General features: G+C 43.9%; 1 protein-coding gene across 7 annotated transcripts in view; it reads right to left on the bottom strand.

Annotated features, from left to right (window-relative positions):
• The window catches only part of rnf207b (ring finger protein 207b), a 38,925-nt gene extending 25,941 nt beyond the window's left edge, over nucleotides 1-12,984 (bottom strand). For 3 of the 7 annotated variants that reach the window (XM_060938239.1, XM_060938237.1, XM_060938235.1), the window contains exons 1-8: nucleotides 12,882-12,984; nucleotides 12,647-12,764; nucleotides 12,245-12,435; nucleotides 10,867-11,017; nucleotides 3,539-3,683; nucleotides 3,333-3,414; nucleotides 3,171-3,246; nucleotides 2,962-3,087 (exon numbers count right to left, since the gene is read on the bottom strand). In XM_060938239.1, coding sequence (XP_060794222.1) covers nucleotides 2,962-3,087; nucleotides 3,171-3,246; nucleotides 3,333-3,414; nucleotides 3,539-3,683; nucleotides 10,867-11,017; nucleotides 12,245-12,435 — 771 coding nt within the window. In that variant the 5' untranslated portion in view covers nucleotides 12,647-12,764; nucleotides 12,882-12,984. Of the gene's footprint in view, nucleotides 1-2,961; nucleotides 3,088-3,170; nucleotides 3,247-3,332; nucleotides 3,415-3,538; nucleotides 3,684-10,866; nucleotides 11,018-11,461; nucleotides 11,777-12,244; nucleotides 12,436-12,646; nucleotides 12,765-12,881 lie in introns of those variants that run through there. The other 4 variants (XM_060938241.1, XM_060938238.1, XM_060938236.1 and 1 more) reach the window with 3 other exon arrangements.
• Nucleotides 12,985-15,189: the final 2,205 nt, after the last annotated feature.

Raw genomic sequence — 15,189 nt, forward strand, 5'->3', positions numbered from 1 at the left:
CTACAAAGTACTATATTGTCTCGTGCTACAGTATCTGAGCAAACTTCTGGTCCTTTATGACCCACCACGCTTACTTAGATCAAAAGGTGCAGGCTATTTGTTGGTACCTCAATTAGTGAAGGCTACAGCAGGAGGCAGAGCCTGCTCTTACGAAGCCCCACAGTTATGGAACAGCCTTCCAAGTAGTGTTTGGGACTCAGACACAGTCTGAGTGTTTAGGTCTAGGCTGAAAACATATTTGTTTCATCAAGCCTTTTGGTAATACTGTAGCTTTTTATTCGGTAAAGGAGCAGATCTGGAGGGTCCTCAGGCATAAGTGTTTTGGTAAACTGGGATGTTTTGATGCTGAACCCCCCCCCCAAAAAAAAAAAAAAAATCTCACACATTCACTCAGGTTTGTTGACAGCTCCCTCATCCCTGTGCTACCTTCTGGCTCTCCCCTTTTAGTTATGCTGGAGTAGTTAGTCTTTTCAGTGTCCCTGCTTGCACTCAGGACTACAACTGCCATGACAACTTTAGGGTTACAGTTGTCATGAACAGTTTTCTCAAGTCACCATCAATGAACAGTTGATAAGTTCAACAAAATAGACTTCACGTTAAAATTATAATGAATTTCCTGGTTACACAATTGCACTTTGGGGCGGCACGGTGGTGTAGTGGTTAGCGCTGTCACCTCACAGCAAGAAGGTCCTGGGTTCGAGCCCCCGGGGCCAGCGAGGGCCTTTCTGTGTGGAGTTTGCATGTTGTCCGCGTGGGTTTCTTCCGGGTGCTCCGGTTTCCCCCACAGTCCAAAGACATGCAGGTTAGGTTAACTGGTGACTCTAAATTGACTGTAGGTGTGAGTGTGAATGGTTGTCTGTGTCTATGTGTCAGCCCTGTGATGACCTGGCGACTTGTCCAGGGTGTACCCCGCCTTTCGCCCGTAGTCAGCTGGGATAGGCTCCAGCTTGCCTGCGACCCTGTAGAAGGATAAAGCGGCTTGAGATAATGAGATGAGACAATTGCACTTTTTCACCATATAAGACACAGTTATAGAAGCAAGTTATTTATAATCACACTATCTGTTATCATCCAAATGAGGATCTGTTCCCTTTTGAGTCTGGTTCCTTGCAAGGTTTCTTCATGTCACCTGAGGGACCCTTATCAAAAAGAAGTTCATTTTATTAAGTAAAGTTAAAGTATATTTCCTTAAATATACTTTTGTGTACCAAGTATACTGATATCACTGTACTTACAGTATACTTGTAAACTAATCTAATACTTCTTGGGACTAAATTGGCCCACTTTTAGTTTATAAAAAGTATACTTTAAATCTAAGAGAAGTAAACTTTGAGTATACAACTAGGATTTTTTTTAATTTTGTATTGCAAGTATACCACATGTAGTGGTTAGCACTGTCGCCTCACAACAAGAAGGTCCGGGTTCGAGCCCCGTGGCCGGCGAGGGCCTTTCTGTGCGGAGTCTGCATGTTCTCCCCGTGTCCGCGTGGGTTTCCTCCGGGTGCTCCGGTTTCCCCCACAGTCCAAAGACATGCAGGTTAGGTTAACTGGTGACTCTAAATTGACCGTAGGTGTGAATGTGAGTGTGAATGGTTGTCTGTGTCTATGTGTCAGCCTTGTGATGACCTGGCGACTTGTCCAGGGTGTACCCCGCCTTTCGCCCGTAGCCAGCTGGGATAGGCTCCAGCTTGCCTGCGACCCTGTAGAAGGATAAAGCGGCTACAGATAATGAGATGAGATGAGAAGTATACCACAAGTAAACTTATATACGAATAGTTTACTAGTTCTATACTTGTAGTCCACTCTTTAGTTTACAAAAGCATACTTCATAGTATACTGGAAATATACCATGAGTTTACTTGTTTTATACTTCTAGTCCACTTTTTAGTTTACTAAAGTATACTTTATAGCATATTGGAAATATACTATTAGTATTCCACCCCAGAACTGACCACAAACTTATGGTACATGTAGGTTTAAAAGATGGGATTTAAAACATGCTGGCGTATATCACAAAGAAGCCAATATGTGTGAAAAAAAAGTATTTTATAGGCTACTACCAAAAGGATAAGCACAACTACAGGGCAAGTACACTTAAAAAATTTGTGCCTTATGTTTAATACTTTATTACATTTTTGTTAAGTATATCTTGATCAAAAGTTTAAGTATAAACTTAATATATTTTGACTTTTCTATATACTTTTCAGTATAAGCCAAGTGTACTTATGTATAACTTTATTAAGTATATATCTGATAAGTAAATAAAAAGTAAACTGAAAGCATACTCTCTTATTTTTAGACTAGAAGCACACTTGAATAAACTTCTTTTTTGTAAGGGGAGTTTTTCCTTGCCACTTGCTCATTAGGGATATATTTATTGATTCATATGTTTAAAATCTATATTCTTCTGTAAAGCTGATTTGCAACAATGTCTATTATTAAAAGTGCTCTACAAATAAATTGATTTAAATGGCACATGGCGTAGGCACTTGTATCCTGTCTTTAATCACCACACATTACAGTGAACCATTACTCACAATTTTTCTCATCTCATCTCATTATCTCTAGCCGCTTTATCCTTCTACAGGGTCGCAGGCAAGCTGGAGCCTATCCCAGCTGACTACGGGCGAAAGGCGGGGTACACCCTGGACAAGTCGCCAGGTCATCACAGGGCTGACACATAGACACAGACAACCATTCACATTTACATTCACACCTACGGTCAATTTAGAGTCACCAGTTAACCTAACCTGCATGTCTTTGGACTGTGGGGGAAACCGGAGCACCCGGAGGAAACCCACGCGGACACGGGGAGAACATGCAAACTCTGCACAGAAAGGCCCTCGCCGGCCACAGGGCTCCAACCCGGACCTTCTTGCTGTGAGGCGACAGCGATAACCACTACACCACCGTGCCGCCCCACTCACAATTTTTATTATTGTAAAATTTAACCATGCATTACCTGCATGCTGTTAAAAAGGGTACAGATTGCACTCTCCTCCTCATCCACATTTGCCCTGACTTCTCCAATCATAGCTTTCAGTAGAGCAATAGCTTCTCGTGCTGACGTCTGGAGCTCCTTCACAGCCTTAAACAAGAGATGACGGGTGTTCGTACAGTATGTGTTACCTTGCAATAATATGTAGAAGGTAAGGATTTCAGGTTCCTTACTAAAACGGCTTGGTCCAGTTTTTCACAGCCTTGCATATAGGCTGTCTCAATATCAATGCAGTGCGCTCTGCTTTCCCTGTAAAATAATCACCACAAAACAATTTGATTAACAAAAACAACAATCTTTATCCAACTCCTGGAAGTGAGAAAAGCTGCACTCACACTGGCATGTCTCTGAAACAGTTGATGCAAAGCATAGACTTCTTCTCCGTAGAGAACATGATGTATAGTTCTTCATGGAGGGCTGTAAACAAACAGAGAGCCTCAGGATTAACACAATTGATAGTGATGTCAAGACAAACAATTTCACCAATGTTCTCCAGGGATTTGTGAAACATTTAGATACATTAAAAGGGCACGATGCGTACCACACTTTTTGTGGGCTTCCTTGGTGCGTTTGGCCAGGGAAACAATTTCATGACGTGAGAACATCTTGGCCTTGTGGGTGGCTTCTCTGCAGTTTCCACACAGGGGCTGGTTGCAAGTGTTGCAATAATACATTGCATCCACATCCTGAGAATATATACAGTACTTATATATGGTACAAACCAGGGAGCACAAGTGAAATTGAATATCAAAATACACAGTTCAAGTGAAAAACAAAAAAAACCCCACCACATTACATGACATGATATTTAGCAGACGCTTTCTGTAGTGTATTGGGGTTTGTGTTAGTGTATTTGGGTTTGTGTTACGGTGCATGCGCACCATCTAGGGCTGTTGCCATAGTTACGATTTGTATATTGCTCAGTTGCTTCTGAGTCGAACAGTCATGTAATGCCATGTTGTTTAAGTCTCCAGTAAAGTTCATAAAAGCAATCTCTGTCTCTGCGTCAGATCTTACACTGGCGACGAAGCGGATTCGGACTAAATGAAGGTTTTTTCGCATCACCTGGCTACGGACAGTTGGACACTTTCTTTCATTCAAGCCCAAGATGGTGTGTGAGTAGTGACTTCGATAAGTCTACAACATGACCACGCTAGGTCGGATAGAAGAGTTTAATGAAGGCTCTGGTCATTGTATTGACAAATACCTGGAGAGATTGGAATGTTTTTTCGTTGCTAATTAGATAGAGGGGGATGAAAAGAAACGCGCTGTCCTGCTTAGTGTGTGTGGTGCTGCAACTTATTCAACGTTGCGCTCCGTGCTGGCCCCCACCCGCCCCGCTGAAAGTGCCTACAAAGACATTAAGGAAGCCTTACAATGCCACTATGGCCCCGCACCCTCTGAAATAGTGCAGCGTTTTCAGTTTCACAATTGCAAACAGAAGCCGGGCCAGAGCATCGCCAATTACATAGCTGAACTGCGAAAACTTTGTCCATTGTGCGTTTGGGACACAACCAGAAGCAATGCTGCGTGATAGGATTGTCTGTGGGGTGCTAGATGAAGCACTCCAGTGGCGTCTGCTGGCGGAACCAAAGCTCACTTTTAAAGATGCAGAGGAAAGAGCCCTCACTGCCGAGACAGCCGCTTCAAATGCTCGCATTCTTAATCCAGAACAGACTGACACTGCACAAACAGCTGATGTTCATCAGACCTCAACGAAGGGGAAACAAACAGAGACCCAAAATCATCCGTGTTTCCGTTGTGGGGGGGTGCATGACCCTCGTACCTGCAAATTCAACTCAGCTGTATATCATTACTGTAAGAAGAGAGGGCATATTGCTCGTGTTTGCCTAAAGAAAGCCAAGGATGGCTCTGAATCTTCGGGGGCGGGTGCCCAATCAACACAGCATGCACACATTGTCACACAAAGAGAGGAGCAGGAATATGAAATCTACACAATGGGCAGGCAGGTGATTGCAGCAAAGAGGCTACCATATCAGACCACTGTGATATTAAACAACAAAGCACATGTGATGGAAGTGGATTCTGGAGCGGCATGCTCTTTGATCAGTGAAAACACCTACAACACCCTGTGGCCAGACCAACCTCCTTTAATACATAAAGACAATAGTGTGCTTAAGCAGTGGTCACAGGCAGAGCTGCGGGTTAGGGGGAAGATTTTTGCAAAAGTGCAATACCAGGGCCATGAGGTCACATTGCCCCTGCTTATTGTGCAAGGACAGGGGACAAGTCTTTTGGGCCGCGACTGGTTTGATGCCTTAGGCATATTCATGATGGGCGTGCATCAAGTACACATACAATCCGTAGAGTCAATCCTGAATGAATATGCAGAAGTGTTTCAAGAGTTGGGGGCCACACGCACACCTCCAATCTCCATTGACATTGATCCTACAGCTTCACCCAAGTTCTTCAAAGCCTGCCCCGTGCCATTTGCTCTTCGTCCCAAGTTAGATGAAGAACTTCATAAGCTAGTAGCTCAAGGCATTTTTGAGCCAGTATGTACCTCGAGGTGGGCCACGCCCATTGTGCCAGTAGCAAAAAAAGATGGCAGCTTAAGGATTTGTGGTGACTACCGCTGCACAGTTAACACTGTCGTAAAGCCTGATGTGTACCTTATTCCTACTGTGGCAGAACTGTTCTCCAGACTAGCAGGTGGGGTGATTTTCAGTAAACTGGACCTCAAACAAGCTTACCAGCAGCTCGTGTTGGATGATGCCGCAGCAGAACTCCTTACCATTAACACACACCGTGGACTTTTCCGGGCCCGCCGTCTGCAGTTTGGGGTGTCAACGGCCATGTCAATATTCCAACGCTTCATGGACACCCTTCTTGCTGGCATTCCAGGTGTTCAACCATATTTGGATGACATCCTCATTGCAGGAAAAACAATAGATGAACACAATGTGCGGCTCTCCACTGTCTTGCAGCGGTTTACAGAAGCAGGTCTGTGGCTGCAGAAAGAAAAGAGCATTTTCGCAGCAAGTCAGGTTGAGTTCCTGGGTTTTTGGGTGGATAAGGATGGTGTACGGCCAACTAGTGAAAAAGTGGAGGCAATCCAGAAGGCGCCGTCACCCCAGAACAAAACAGAGCTGCAATCCTTTCTTGGCCTCCTAAATTTTTACAGCTGTTTTCTGCCCAACAAAGCTACAGTGTTGGAACCTCTGCATCGTCTGCTGTACCAGTCCTCCAAGTGGCACTGGAATGATGAACATGAAAAGGCTTACACTGTTGCAAAGCAGCTACTACAAGCTGATGGTGTGCTGACCCACTATGATGAAAGCAAACCCCTTGCCGTTGCATGTGATGCTTCACCTTATGGCTTGGGGGCGCTTCTCTTCCATATTGAGCCAGACGGACGAGAGGCCCCCATCTGTTTTGTGTCCAGAATGCTGTCTTTGACGGAGAGGAATTATGCACAAATTGATAAAGAGGCGCTGGCCGTCATTTTTGCCATCAGGAAGTTTCACCAGTACCTCGCTGGTCGCCATTTTGTGGTTTTTACTGACCACAAGCCTCTCTTAGGCCTGCTGCAACACTCTAAGCCCATCCCCTCTGTCCCCTTGCATGCTGCGCTGGAGTGTGACTCTTGGAGCCTATGATTATGAGCTCTGCTACTGACCAGGTAAACAGCTAGCAAATGCTGATGCTTTGAGCCGTCTGCCCCTACCCTCTACAGCGGCAGTGACCCCACCACCCCTGGAGGTACTTTTATTGGAAATGGTACCGGATGCCCCATTACATGCAAGCAGAATTGCTGCCCTCACTCTGAAAGATCCGATTCTGTCTCGCGTTTTACCCTGGGTCCTGCATGGCTGGCCAGCAGAGGTGCCTGATGCCCGTTTCAAGCCATTCCTCAACCGCCATCATGAGCTGTTGGCACATAAGGACTGCCTCTTATGGGGAAGTCGGGTGGTTGTTCCCAATCTGGCAAGGGAGGGAGTATTAGCCATGCTACATGATGCACACCCAGGTATTGTGCACATGAAAGGGCTGGGTAGGAGTTATGTATGGTGGCCAGGTATGGATGCCGCCATTGAGCAAACTGTGAAATCCTGTGACATCTGCCAAAGGTCCCGCCATGCTCCGCCCACTGCACAGCTGCATCCATGGGAGTGGACAACAAAGAAATGGTCTCAACTGCACATAGACTTTGCTGGTCCATTCCAAGGAAAGACTTTCCTCATCGTTGTGGACTCCCACTCCAAGTGGTTGAAGGTAGCCATGGTCAGTTCAATGTCATCCTCTGCTGTGATTAGCACACTGAGACTATTGTTTGCAACTCATGGTTTGCCAGACGTTATTGTCTCTGACAATGGGGCCTCCTTCACCTCTGAAGCATTCAAGGAGTTTGCCAGGCACAATGGCATAAGGCATGTGACTACAGCGCCCTATCAGCCCTGCTCCAATGGTCAAGCTGAATGCATGGTCCAGACAACCAAGGAGGCCTTGTCCAGAATCACCGCTGGGGACTGGCAGACACGTCTAGCTAGGTTCCTATTGTCACAACACACCACTCCTAATTCGTCAACTGGAAAAAGCCCTGCTGAGATGCTCATGAATAGGTGCCTTACCACGGCTCTCGATCGCCTTCATCCAGATTTTGAAAAGGACATGCATCACAAACAAGAGGTGGTTGCCGATAAGCAGAGAGGCAGTGCTAGGAGTTTTCAGCCTCAAGATAATGTGTACATGAGGAGCTACGTTGGGGCATGTAAATGGGTCACGGGGGTCATCGTGGATACCACAGGCCCTGTTTCATACAGAGTACAAACACCAGATGGGCAACTGCATCGGCGCCATGTGGATCAACTTCGTGGTCGAGTGCCGGCATGTGCTGACCCGGGTTCTGAAGAATCACCTGACCGCAGTGCCCAGGAGCCTATTGAACCGACCCAACCTGTCTCTCCGCAACCACCAGACAGCGTGGAGCCAGGTGGTCCCTCTGTCCCCGTGGTGGTGCCTACGCCTACCACTCCCCAACTGCGCCCAGCAAGGGAGCGCAACCCACCACGGCGTTTTGAAGATTTTGTGGACTGGGGGAAAGGGGTGTAGTGTATTTGGGTTTGTGTTAGTGTATTTGGGTTTGTGTTACGGTGCATGCGCACCATCTAGGGCTGTTGCCATAGTTACGATTTGTATATTGCTCAGTTGCTTCTGAATCGAACAGTCATGTAACGCCATGTTGTTTAAGTCTCCAGTAAAGTTCATAAAAGCAACCTCTGTCTCTGCGTCGGATCTTACACTTTCATCCAGGGCGACGTACAATGAGTGCTAAAGTCAGGTACATGAAGTGCTGAACTTCTACACAAGAAAGTTCTAGTGCCAACTTAACAAGTGACAACAATACTTAGTGTAATGTTTTGTTGAAGTATCAAAACTTAAAACACACACGCCCAAAATATAGATGGGGGTTTGTTTTCTATACCACGTTTTAGCTAGCTAGCCAACACTAGTCACTTAGCTTGATTGATTGACTTAAAAAAAAACACCCAGCCATAATTAAAATGCAGCATCAACTAAATGTAGGTGATAAACAGAAAGACTAGTGAAAGATTGGAATATTACTGACTCACACAGATAATAACTGAGCTAGCTGGCTAATATTTTCTTGCTCACTAAAAAACAAACACTTGTTGTAGGAAAGAGGCTTTTATGTACACAATAATTGTACTTGTTGTAATACTGAGGAAACTCTGGTAACAGCAGCACATAATTAGGCCTACTCTTAGTTTCCATTAATTGGGCTATGTCCCAAACCACATAATCTATCAATCTATCAATCAATCTATCAATCAATCAATCAATCAATCTATCTATCTATCTATCTATCTATCTATCTATCTATCTATCTATCTATCAATCTATCTATCTATCTATCTATCTATCTGGCATATCACTGCAGTGACGTGGCCGCTCTGACGGCTTCAGCCATCAAAGTCTCTAGGGAAGAATTACAGTAGTGGTTTGCCGTTGCCTTCTACTGGATTATTATAGAGGTTTTCTCCTCTCAATCATTCACACACACACCTATGGGAAATTTAGAGTAGTCAGTTAATCTAACCGTGTGTCTTTGGACTGTTAGTAGAGGACCTGATTTAGATACAGTATGTATGCACATAGGAGAGGATAACTCAACTGTCATAGGCTAATTTGAACCCAAGAGACAACTTGGGATGTGTGCCAAAATCGTTATCCGGGGCGAACAGGCCAAAAATGACCAATCCAAGATGGCTGCCGGTAGCCATTTTGAAAATATCAATTTTTTAACCACTCACCACAGAAGTATGTGCAGTACCTCATTGTATGGGTTTTTAGGTATGGGGAATCCATTATTGACACAATTTTCATGATTGAAGGAAAAAGGAACAAGCTATGGTCAGGGGCAAGGTAATAAATAAATAAATAAATACCCAGGCGGCACGGTGGTGTAGTGGTTAGCGCTGTCGCCTCACAGCAAGAAGGTCTGGGTTGGAGCCCCGTGGCCGGCGAGGGCCTTTCTGTGCGGAGTTTGCATGTTCTCCCCGTGTCCGCGTGGGTTTCCTCCGGGTGCTCCGGTTTCCCCCACAGTCCAAAGACATGCAGGTTAGGTTAACTGGTGACTCTAAATTGACCGTAGGTGTGAATATGAGTGTGAATGGTTGTCTGTGTGTATGTGTCAGCCCTGTGATGACCTGGCGACTTGTCCAGGGTGTACCCCGCCTTTCGCCCGTAGTCAGCTGAGATAGGCTCCAGCTTGCCTGCAACCCTGGAGAAGGATAAAGCGGCTAGAGATAATGAGATGAGATGAAATAAATACCCACCCACCAAAAATTGGCCAAAATTACAGTTTCACACAAAACGTGAGAAAAACAGAATAACCCTACCTCAAACATGAACTCATGGAATTGGGAGACCTATGCACATAATTTAGAAGAGTATAAGAAAGCAAGCATTTGATTAATATAAAGAAATTGTATTTTCAATCCTATTGTGATCAATGGAATGTTAACTTAAAATGAAAAATACAAAACAAAACTTTAGTAGGCAGAAATATCTTGAGCCTAAATTTTCAACAGCCAACAATACAACTTTTAACATCATATCACTGTTTATGTGTCACACAAACAGGGGTCAGGAACATGAAGAGTAACACAATAATAATGTCGTAATTCTGGTGGCCATCTTGGACTGGTAATTTTCAGGCTGTTGGCCCCGGATAGTGATTTTGGCACACATCCTAAGTTATTCCTTGGGGTCAAATTAACCTATAACAGTTGAGTTATACTCTCCTAAATTATGTGCATACATGTCTAAGCCAGGTCCTAGACTATGTGGGGGAAACCCACGTAGACACAGGGAGAACATACAAACTCCACATGGAAAGGCCCCCGTCAGCCATTGGGCTTGAACCCAGAACCTTCTTGCTGTGAGGTGACAGTGCTAACCAACTGCACCACCGTGCCACCCAAACCATGTGATACTGCATACTAAATAGTACGTTAGTACACCAATGTGTCATTGGGGACACAGCCTTGAATTACCATTGAATGCGTGTTGACTAACACATAGTGGAGCACAAATCTAAAAGATGATCTGCATTGACAATCTACCGTAGATATCTGATTATATAGTAACCTTTATTAGACGACATTATATATTTACCTGATTATCATTAAAGAAATATTTCATAAGTATCATTTTTATTAACCAAAGAGGGCTTCAAATCCTTAAATCCCGAAATCTTACACTCAGGAACCCAAAGTTTTGGAGGTTAGTTCACTGGAGATTAGGAAACTTTTTACCCATGCAATTTCAATCCATTTAAATCAAGCCATTGTATCAATACGAATCATAACTCTTGTGCCTGACCAGAAGACGGTTTAAGACCTGTTTCTTGCACTCCCAGTCACAGTTGGCACACTGCACGACTTCCTCGCTGTCCGCAGAATTATCCACCAAGAACTTCAGCAGACGGTCCTCTGGAGGCAGTGCATTCACCCCTTTCACAACAGACTGGTGCCTGAAAGGTACGGGGAAAAGGAAGCACATCTCACATGCTGTTTTTGTTCCAGTTTAGAAAGTGAGAGACTATTTTGAATTCTATATTGCTCATACATCTGCTATATACAGTATCTACCACTCCCTTTCTCTTACCATCATAGCAACAAGACTAGAACTAGCATTGTTTTGAATTCCTGGATAAATCAGTGTTTGTAAAGATAGATACAACTCCAAAAATAGTCACGAGCATATGCTGTAGTGGAAACCAGGATTTCCTTGGTCTCTGAACAATTATTAGTCAAGGTTCGTGAAAACACATGCAAACTCACTTATACAATTTTATCCATATCAAGTGAAGATTGTAGTTCTGAATAGAAACCAGTGTAATTCATATTTCTGCTACGTTTGGCAATTTAGTAGTAACGTATGCAAGATATGCAAGCACTTTTAAACTCATACTTACATAAACATGTTAATGTAACCATGACGTTTCTCCTTTTTTGATGCATTTCCTTATATTTGATATCCATAAATATTCTATAGAAGTTAGCTGTTGCATGACTTGCTAGTCCACAGAAGGAGAACGGACAGGACAGAGAAGGTGTAGCAATCTCTAATCATACACAGCACAAGATAAGGGTACATGCCCGGTGTTTGTCTGACGCCGCAGTGGCCTTGCTGGAGTATGCCATGTGTATTACTATCCAGGCTAAAACAAGGGCAGGATTTATGCTGCAGCTGTTGATTGTTGTCTCTGGTATGCCCTGGCACTGGGGAACTGAATGAATGCATGTCATTCTGAGCTGTGAACATGATGCCAAGCTGTTCAAATGTAACACACTACACATTACAGTTGAATTTAGATAATTTTTTTTAATCATTCCTGCTAGCTACAGCCATACACCAGAAGTCAGGTTATTACACTACAGACTATGCGAGGAATAAAACACTACATGGTGTGCTGTTATAGGATAATAATCAACGACATGAAAAAGCTTATTCCACTATATCGCAGCAGTTTACCAAGGATAATGTAAGTTGTTACTACAGAAACAATAATGTATTACTGTATAACAAGTGCATTAATATAAACCTTGCACCTTGAACTACTGTCAGATTTGTGCTGTTGTGAAAAGTAATCAACACCTTTTGACCAATCAAAATCAAGCATTCAGCAACACTGTGGTATTGCGCAAAATAAGGGCGTTAGGATTTTTTGTTTGCAGTCGCATAAACAGGTTCTTACCCACAGAGGGGGCATGTGAGACGGCTGTCCACTGCTCTACCGCGCAGGCAGCTGGCACAGAAAGTGTGGTAACAGTCCAGTAGGCATGGATGCTCATACTGCTCACGGCACAAGTGGCATACCAAGGGGTGGCAGTTTGCACTGTCTGGGTCGAAAAGTTTATCCAAGGGAGAGAAGATTCCTCCAGACATCTGCAAAGACAGGCAAGTTCTTCAGAGAACCTTAGAATATGAATTGATGTTTCATATACTAAAACAGTGCCTGGACTCATCACATTAGGGGGAAAAAAAGATTGCTGGTTCTTGACCCATGAAATCTAATAACGAACTAAAAAACACTTTTAGAAAATGCTCAAGGGTTCTTTGGATGGTTAACAATTCTAGCTTTTAAAAGAGGTTTTACCTGGGATGTTTTCAGAAAGGACAACCCTTGTTTGTAAGCTCCAAGATAGAAGCTATAGGGTTCCCCCAGATGGACAAATCCTTAGAACCTTTTAGAGTGCTAAATGGAAGCTTTTATTCTAAGAGTGTAATCACAAAACAAACAGAAACATACTAAATATGACAGGCAAAATGTCACATGAAAGCTGGTACAGGTAGCAATCAGAAATAAAACCAACGCAGAGACATTCATTCACCTTGCTGGTGTCCTAGCTGTTGTCTGTGGCTGGAATGAAATCCATGCAGAGGGTTTGTCAGCCTGCCTAGATAGAGAGCTGGCCTTGACGTCAGGAGACCCAGGGATCCACACCACACAGCAGCTGAATGAGGGGGTGGTTAGTTAGTGCCCAAATATCCCACCCAAGAAACCAGATACCCTTTGTTTATCAGTGACTGACAAAAATAGCGTGTCTTTTATTATATTGGCTTTTAAAATCTGGGTCAGTGAACAATGCAGTGATAAAAGTCGCCTAAAATAAGACACTGACAGATTGTAAATGTAGCCATCTGATTTAAACACTTTTAAGTATTCTAAAGCGAGTTCACGAACTAAAGTAAATCCTTAGACCCGTTAGGAATTATAAAAAGTATGCAGTTGACTGCTGCTCTGAACATTCTCTAAAGAACTAGACCTAACCCAAGTGTTACAGTATGTGAATAAAAGCTATCAGGAACAATGATCCAAGTTCAAAATGTAAGACATGTCTTTGACATTGTGCTGTTGAAATGTTTATAATAAAATGACTGGGATGATTATAATGAATAGGACAATTCTGGTAGGACTACTAATTGTTCGTACAGTTAAGTGTAAAACTAAACAAGATTATGTGCATTTTTCTTTTTATTCTACTTTTTTCGTTTCTTTTTTCCACTGTATTTTAAAAAATGCAAAATATTAAAAATATGTAAATATATTTTAAAATGCAGTTTCATTATTGTTGGTGTTATTATTATTATTATCCATCCAGCCATTATCTGTAACCTCTTAACCCTGCGCAGGGTCGCGGACAAGCTGGAGCCTGTCCCAGCTGACTATGGGTGAGAGGTGGAGTACACCCTGGACAAGTCGCCAGATCATCACAGGGCTGACACTTTGAATCAAACAACAATTCACGTTCACATAACCTAACTTTGGGGGAAACCCATGCAGACAAGGGGAGAACATGCAAACTCCACACAGAAAGGACCCCGTCGGTTGCTGGGCTCGAACCCAGAACCTTCTTGCTGTGAGGTGACAGTGCTAACCACTACACCACCATGCCACCTTGTTATTATCCATCCATCCCTTATCTGTAGCCACTTATCCTGTTCTACATGGTCGCAGGCAAGCTGGAGCCTATCCCAGCTGACTATGGGCGAGAGGCGGGGTACACCCTGGACAAGTCACCAGGTCATCACAGGGCTGACACATAGACACAGACAACCATTCACACCTACAGTCAATTTAGAGCCACCAATTAGCCTAACCTGCATGTCTTTGGACTGTGGGGGAAACCGGAGCACCCAGAGGAAACCCATGCAAACATGGGGAGAACATACAAACTCCACACATAAAGGACCCCATCGGTTGCTGGGCTCGAACCCAGAACCTTCTTGCTGTGAGGTGACAGTGCTAACCACTACACCACCGTGCTGCCCTGTTGTTGTTGTTATTATTATTAGGGCCCGAGCCCTATAGGGCGAAGGCCCTATTGTTCTTGTAAGAGTTCACTATTATTATTCTTCCGTCTTCTTCTTTATTTTTCTCCGCTGTTGGGCCATTTTCGGGGCGCTTGCCATGGGCGAAAACGCACGAAATTTGGCACCAGTTCCGAGAATTGCCACCGCTACTCAGAACCAAAAGCCCACACTTGGCCGGGGCTCAGGGCCTCTATAGCGCCCCCTAAGTCGTTGTGATTTTGGCATCCCGCATTAAGGTGCCTGGTTGCCATATAGTTTGTAGTAGTGGCATGCCATTTGGTATGCATATGTATCTCACTAAGCCGGACAAAAATGTAATGCCAATGCATTAGCCACGCCCAACAGGAAGTGAGGTAATTTCACTTTTGTGTGAAATGCATGGCCACGAAGATGGCGCAACTCCTCCTAGACCGTTCATAGGAATGTCACCAAAATTGATACATATCATCTCCAGTCATGGCTGACAAAAGTTACTAAATACGTTTCACGTAGGATAAACCGTTCAGAAGTTATACGTCAATCAATTTTCACTTCAAAATTTTACATGCTAAAAAATTCATAACAAATCTTCTAATTGCTCAACACTGCTCATACTTCACATGGTAATCACTCATTGGGCTTCTGACATGTTACCCAATTTCTGTGATATTTCGCCACTGGGGGCGCTATTTTTGGGCAAAAAATCCAATCTTTCCTCAAATTTGGTCAAACTTCACGGCCACCCTCTTACTACCTCCCATGTCATGTATACCACATTTTGGGAGTTTTCGTCCATGGGGGGCGCTGTTTTTGGCCGACGCAATTTCTCCAAAACAGGTTTTTGGT

This window comes from Neoarius graeffei, chromosome 13 (genome assembly GCF_027579695.1).
Source record: "Neoarius graeffei isolate fNeoGra1 chromosome 13, fNeoGra1.pri, whole genome shotgun sequence".
Lineage (NCBI taxonomy): Eukaryota > Metazoa > Chordata > Actinopteri > Siluriformes > Ariidae > Neoarius > Neoarius graeffei.